General features: G+C 57.8%; 1 protein-coding gene across 1 annotated transcript in view; it reads left to right on the top strand.

The window, feature by feature from the left end:
• The first annotated feature begins 2,501 nt into the window (after positions 1-2,501).
• The window catches only part of PRR5 (proline rich 5), a 27,065-nt gene continuing 22,158 nt past the window's right edge, over positions 2,502-7,408 (top strand). The window contains exon 1 of the mRNA XM_012801272.2: positions 2,502-2,911. Coding sequence (XP_012656726.1) covers positions 2,778-2,911 — 134 coding nt within the window. The 5' untranslated portion in view covers positions 2,502-2,777. The remainder of the gene's footprint in view (positions 2,912-7,408) is intronic.

Below are 7,408 nucleotides of genomic sequence, written 5' to 3'. Positions count from 1 at the left end.
CCTCCTCTCCCCCATCCTGTCTCCCACCTCAGACTGCCCTTCCTTGGATTTCTTATCCAGAGCACCCAGCCTCCCTACCCCTCCAGACCCGAGCCTTCCTGCCAGCAGGACATCCCCCAACCTGTCCTCATCCCCATGATCCTGCTCAGCAGACTTTATACCAGCAGCAGGGATGGAAGTCCTTCCTCACACCCGTCTGATCATGGTACTTTTACAAGGTGTTTTCACCAGTATAGTCCAGTTTTCATCTGGAAACATTTACTCCCAGATAAATGTTTCAACAGGCATTAGACCAAGTATTTATTGAGTGACTACTGTGTGCTAGGTGCTGGGGATAGGACAAGTGATTGTAGTTCTTGCTCTCCTGGCTTATGACAAGCGGTGACCCCTGAGCCTAACTGAGGGTGAAGACAGCCAAAAGAGGAGATGACCTTCCCTGAAAGACATCCTAGATGGGGAGGGGCATGCCACTGGACGGCAGGCGGGTCCTCAGGGCAGCAGGGCTCAGGGAAGCTGTCTCCTGAGAAGGGGGTTTATGGACATACTATGGGCAACCACATAGGGGAGGGCCATGTGAGGTGACCTAATGTGGCCTAGGAGCAGTCTGAGGGTATCTGTGGTCTAGGCCAGAGATGCTAGTAGCTGGGCAGGGGGAGGGGGAGAGAGCCGGTGTGGCCCAGAGGGTTTCCCGAGGGGGAAGAAGACACCAGGGGCTGACTGGGGGCAGCCAGGGTGGGCAACAAAGGCTCACAGGCTCCCACTCTCCACCCAAAGGAGCTGAGAACTGAGGGAAAGATTTGTGCAAGACCAAGCAGTCATCAAGTGTCTGAGGAAGGAAAGGACCAGCCCAGTCACCTAAGGCTAATGCCATGGGATGTGACACTATGTGGGAACCGGAGGAATTGCCACCTTCTGCGAGGCCCCCAAGCTGTGCTGACCATCTCCACACTACTGGGCTGCTGGTTTCCTCAGGTGGCTCTAAATTCTCTGTCATGTTATTTTCAAAAACAATTCAGTAATTGCTTTAGTGCTTTTATTATTATTTTTTTTACAGCAATAAGGTAAGGAATATTTGTCCACCTATGAAATCTGGATGGGATCTAAAAACCACAGTGTCCTGTACATGTCGAGGAGGATGCTCCAGTTCCCCTGAGCAGAGGACCCTAACAGGCTTAGCCCAGCACAGGACAGTTCATAAAGCACCTTCCTGACTCCACTGATGAGGAAATGAGGCCCTCCCTGTGACCCCACCCAGGGATTTGTGGTCACCTGCTGGTGCAGCCTGTAAGATCACTCCCAGCCCTGAGGCTTTGGGGTGCCCCCTCTGTTACCCCAAACCCTGGCCTGGTCCCCTAGGATGCCCTGGACAGCCCACGGCCATTGGGTCACATGAGTCTCAGCCAGTGGGAAGGGGAAGCAGGCTCTGTGGGAGATTCCTCAAGGACAGGGGTTTGTCGGTTTATGGCTGTCTCATTACCCTCCTCAGGAAAGGCGGTGGTCCCTGAATGGTGCCATGCAAGGCTCTCTTAGCTGTGTATGGGCCTCTCCTAGCTCCCACAGCTGTCCGGGGTCTGCCGAGAGTCCTGGGAACCCTGTTAGAATCCCCAGGCTAGGGCCTGGACACTCTGTGGGCCGGGGTTCCTGGGCTAGGACCAGTTTTGCTGATTGCAAAAAGGTTAGGCAAGCTATTTACCTGTGAGCCTCGGTGTCCTCAACTGGAACGTAGGGAGAATACTCATCCCTACCTAACAGAGGGGGCTTGGTGTGAGATCAAGCATCTAAACCGAGCTCCGAGGAAGCACCTGGGATAATGCCCAGCCACAGGGGCTCCGGAGACCGCGGCTTGCTTTCGCTTTGCGGAAGCCCTGGGGGTGCGGGATGACTAGCAAACAGCTGAGCTGGGCTCTGCCTTGGGGAAACCACCCTCCATTCCTTCTATTTCCTGCTCCAGCAAATCCTCTAGGCAGCCGCACAGGGATGAAGTCCCTACCTGAAGAGGGGTCTATGGTACCAGGCCGAGGTTGGACCCCTAGAGTGAGTTTCTGGCCGGAGGCGCCAGGAGGCCAATGAAGGCGTCGCCCCAAAGTCTTCTACAGAACCGCGGAGGAACCTCTGTCCAAGTGATGGCGTCCTGAAGGATCTCTCTGGCCACCGCCTTTGCGGTGACGGATGTCTAGGAAGGGGTGACTTTGCGCAAGGCGACGATGGGGGTGGTCTCGGGCACGGTTGTCGCTGGACACCGTGTGTGTGGGACCACAGTGTTAGGCTTGGAGCCGGCGTTTGGGGTTGGGCTGTGCGTTTCCTGCGGGCACGTGTGACTCTCAGTAGAGGAGATCTGGCGGAACGCGCCTCTCGGAGGACCGACAAAGGGGGGCCTCCCACAGCTGTGGCCGCAGAGTCGCCGGCCCCTCCCTCAGCTCGCGGCCCCTCCCCCAGCTCGCGGCCCCGCCCCCTCCGTACACGCCCCCTTGTCGAGGCCCCGCCTCTGTCCCCAAAGCTCCGCCCCCGGCCTCCCCTCGCGCCGGGTCGGTGCTGGCGGCGCTCCTGGTGCTTCCACGCTGAGCCGCTCAGAGCAATGATTAACCCGGCAGGGCTGCCGGCGCGGGGCCCGGGGCGGAGGCGCGGGGCCGGGGCGGGACCCCGCAGGGCCGCTGGGCTTCCTGCTCTCGCCCAAGTTTCCGTGTAGAGGGCGCAGCGCCGGCTAGGGCCCGCGGAGCCGCGTGGCGCAGGGCGCGGCGCCGGACGCGCGTGGGCGCGGAGCGAGCGGCCAGGTCACCATGAGGACTCTCCGCAGGTTGAAGTTCATGAGTTCGCCCAGCCTCAGTGACCTGGGCAAGAGAGAGCCGGCCGCCGCCGCGGACGAGCGAGGCACGCAGCAGCGCCGGGCCTGCGCCAACGCCACCTGGAACAGGTAAGGCCGCGCCCTCCCGGCCTGCCCACCGGCGCGGGGGCCCGAAGGCAGGGGAGGAGGCCGTAGAGCCGGTCAGGGGTGAGCGACTGCCCCGAGGCAGGAGCGCAGCCTGCGGCGCTGCGGCGCTTCTCAGCTTGCGAAGAACTTGTTCCGCCGGAGTTGTGCGGGCCGGGAGGGAAGTTTAGAGCAATGTGTTTCCAGAAACACGTCTCTCCAGGAGAAGAGACCGAGGGCCTCGAGCGCCCAGGGCTGGTCCAGAAGTGCCGGGCCGGCGGGTGGCGGAGCGGGCGCGGAGCCCGCGGGCTCACCTCCCCGCCAGGGTCTTCCAAGTCTCTACTTTGGTGCTCGTGACACCCGGGAGGTCAGCAGGGCAGGAAGTATTTTTCCCATTTTGCAGATGACCCGATGAGCCTCGGAGCTCAGCGGGGGCTGCCCCAGCTTCCTGTGTCTGCTTATGGTCCCTCTGGTTTTCCCTTGAACGGGCCTCCGCCCTCCCAGCTGTCAGCAGGGGGTGTGGCAGCTGTTAGGCATTCCTTAGAGGACCCTCCTCCAAGGGGGCTGTTCCCAGACATGTGGGACGGGAGCGTGGGGGACCTCCCCCCACCCCCCAGCTTTGTTTGATGAGCAGGGCTGAGATCCAGAAAACGGGTGGTTTATGATGGTCCCCAGCGTGTCTGCTCCTGAGCCCTTCTCAAAAATAGACATTTCCACCAAAAGGAAAATGGGGGGTTGGGGGAAGCGTGGGAGACTGTACATGAGAGGCAGTGGATGTTGTCCCTGGCCCCCCAACACCTGTCAGTGAAATCTTTGCCAAATACTCCAGTGGCTGTGATCTTGGGCACCAGGAACCCAGCTGTCACTTGGACACATGTTTATTCTGTTCATCAAATGTGTCCTGAGTTCTGGCTGTAGGCACAGGGCTGCCAGCCAGAGACCTCAGTGTGAGGTCCTCTGCACACTAGGCAGGATGTGGTCATTCACATGGTTATTCACAGGCTTATCCTCTGTCCCTTCAGTTGTATAGAGGGCTGGGATGTGCCAGCCTCAGTTTCCCTTTTTGTCAGTGGGTATGCCTGTTCCTACAGGGCTGAGAGCAGCAAAGGACTCTTGCTGGGGAATCTCCTTGACCTGAGGACTGCTCAGTGGCTTAAGAGACATCTGTCCTCTTGTAGTACTGAGGAGAGAGGAGTGGTCTGCCTCCTTTCTCTGTGATGATTTAGGGGAAAGAGTTAAACAGACTTATTTCAGATCTCTGTTCTGCCTCTTCCCTGCTGTGTGGTCTTGAGCAAATCATTTTACCTCTCTGGTCCTCAATTTCCTTATCCATAAAATGGGTAACAGAGGCTATTGTGGGGATTAAATGTAACTGTGCATAATAAACTCCTCTGCATGGTGCCAAGCACATAGTAGGGACTCCGTAACTCATTCATTACTCAAACCCAAACTCACACAGGTGACTCGGGTTGGGGTTTGCTTGGAAGAGTGCTGCTGGGGAGCTCCTTAGGAGTCTGCCAGTCCTGAGCTTTGCCCTGATGGCAACTTTGTGAGCTCCCCACCCCTCATCTAGGGTGTCCTACTGGAGGTCCCCAGACAGAGGTGGGGGCACTGGTGAGGTGCTAGAAAGGCTAGACACCTCCAACCTCAGGTGACACTGGGGCAGGCTCAGAGTTCAGGGAGGCCTTGCAGAGAGATGTCACCAAGTCTCTACACTGACTTTCACAGTGGTCTGAGAGACTGCAGAGAAACACCAGCCCCTTCCCATTGCACCTGCAAAGCTATAGGTCACCCAGCCCTTGGATCCGCTTCAGCCCACACTGCCTCAGGCAGCAGTGGCACTGCCATTTCCTGCACTCCTACTGTGTGCCAGGCCCTGGGCCAGCCCCATTCATGGCCCTTGGCTCACTGTCCCACAATGAGAGTCCAGCAAGGAAGGTGTGGAAATGTTACCAGCACCCTCCATGTAGAACGGCCAACAGGCACCAAGAGCGCCCGAGGGACCTGCCCACATCACCCATCACCCACAGAGCCTGTTCTCCCCTGGCAGGTATAGAAACTGAGCCAAGGGCAGGCCAAGTACCTTCCCCAGCCAATTCCCTGGGCAGAAACTGTAGGGGACTAGGGGATGCCTTCTGGTCCCTGTGCACCTGACAGGGTTCTCAGGACAATAGCCTTCTGCAGGATTGGGGACAGAGGTGTCAGCCTAAGCTGTGGACTCCTCATTTTGAGTCCAAGATACATCTGCCTTTTATCTATATGACCTAAGACTGCTATAACAAACGATCAAGAACTTGGTGGCTTAGAACAAAAGAAATGTATTCTCTCACAGTTCTGGAGGCCAGAATTCCAAAATCGAGATCTCAGCACAGCTGCGCACCCTCTGAAGGTTCTAGGGAAGGAGCCTCCTTGCCTCTTCAATGCCTGTGGCTCCTTGGCACGTGGCAGCATCACCCCACTCTCTGCCTCTATCTTCACATGGCCTTTTTCTCTGTGTCCAGATCTCAAGGTCCTTAACTAATTTCCTCTGAGGTTTCAGGGAGACATGAATTTCTGGGGGACATGCTTTAGCCCACTGAATGACCCTGAGTACATTCCCTAAGTTCTCTCTGCCTGTTTCCTCATCTGGACATGGGGCAGGAACACATCTTGCTCTGTGATAAGAAGTGAACCCATGCCCTCAGCTGTTCATTATTTATTATGCCAACACTGGGCTGGGCCCAGGGCATAGGAGGAGGGACGTAGGATGCCAGTGGCCCTCTGACTGAGCCCCAGCCTGTGGGTGGGCTCTGTGCTTACACCCCAGGCCTAGACTCAGCCTCTGCTCCTGCCAGGGATGTGCTCCCATCCCCTCTTGCCTCCCAGTGGCTTGGATCTGCTTGAGGCTGTAGAGAGCCTGAGCCCACCTCACATGAGGTGGCAGCCCCAGGCAGAGGAGAGAGTGTGAGCTGTGGAGGTGCCCAGCGTGGTACATGGCATTGATGCCTCACTTCTCATTCCCTATAAATCCACCTCTGAGGTTGGAGTGACCGTGTTCAGCTGACACATAGGGAAACTGAGGCCAGAGGAGACGAGCTTAATCTTGGTATGAACACAGGTCTGACATGAGGCTTCTACTCAGAAACACAGAGAGTTCATATCTTGGTAATGAACACATTTCTAACATGAGGCCTCTACTCAGAGACACAGAAAAAGAAGGACCCCTGGCAGGGGGCATATTTTCAGCCAAGTGGATGAGACCAGAGTGTGTGTGATGCCTCTGTACTGAGGAGCGGATGAATCTAACCACAGGCCTGAAAATGATATGTCACCCCCATTTTCAGAGGGGACACTGAGGCCCAGCATAGGGGGCAGCTGTGGTTCAGAATCACCTGCCTCCCTCCTTCTCATCCTGAAGTGAGGAGGGTCAGCAGACTCTTGAGTTGCTAGGGGGCTAGTGCAGAGCCGAGAACCCCCACTTTGTCCCTTGAGGCTGGTCATGACCTCTCATGTGCACATGAGGATACTGGTCACCCTTTAAAGGACTGGACAGTGAGGGAACAGAGGCAGCAGTCACCACTCCCCCTAGAAGGGGGCACTCCCCATAAAGGGGGTAGCCAGCAGCAGAGGGAGCCTGGGGAATGCAAGAACCATACACTCTCCCCTTCTCGTGGGTCCTGAGCCAGCCCAGCTAGGGGTCCATGTTGGCCTCCTGGAGGCAAAATCAAGGAGGGGCATCTAGCAGAAGCCCACCCTCATCTCCTCATCCTCTGAGGCCTTCCAAGGCCCTATCCAGTTGGGGTACAGGCCTGGGAAAGATAGGCCCTGCCACCAGCCCCCTGCAGGGGCCTCAGCCTCTCAGGGGCCCCTGAAGGTATGTTATGCTGACCTGCTAGAGGCCAGGCTGTGGGTGGACCCCCCCCCCCCCGCTCACCCTGCCCCCAGGCTTCCTATGTGGGGACGTAAGTATCACAGAGGCCCAGACAGCGAGGCTCTAGCCCACACCAGCCCCAGCCAGTAGCCCCTACAGTCCACAGCCCTGAGCCAGCCCAGCCTGGGCCTCCCTCTCCTCGGGGCAGTGCTGTCCAGGAGCCCTGGGGCTTTACTGAGGGTCCTGCCCTTCTCCCTTCACCCCCACCCACCCAGTGCTCTGTTAGGAAACCCTGGTTCCAGCACTGACCCTCCTAGGACGTGAGGGACTGCCTTAGGGTGGGGGGACAGGGCCTGCCCACTGGAGGAGGGAGGTCATGGGCAGCTTCAATTCACTTGGGCCTCACCCGAAAGTCTCCCAGGAGGTTCCTGTGGTGGCCATGGGACCGTTTGCACGTGCCCTAATGGGGCCTGCCCATCTGGTTTGGGAGGCCATGGATCAGGGCAGCTGGACTTTCACTTCTATTTTGGGGGAAGACACATCACGTGAGGCTCTCCCCACCCTTCCTCTATCCCAAGTGGCACCCGGCAAGGTTTTCTTGTTTACCAAGCACCACTGCCTTCCCTCACCCAAAGGTTTGAGGCGGGGGGGGG

This window comes from Otolemur garnettii, unplaced genomic scaffold (genome assembly GCF_000181295.1).
Source record: "Otolemur garnettii isolate 467f Iridium unplaced genomic scaffold, OtoGar3 scaffold00007, whole genome shotgun sequence".
Classification (NCBI taxonomy): domain Eukaryota; kingdom Metazoa; phylum Chordata; class Mammalia; order Primates; family Galagidae; genus Otolemur; species Otolemur garnettii.
This window is presented reverse-complemented; position numbering and strand designations above follow the sequence as displayed.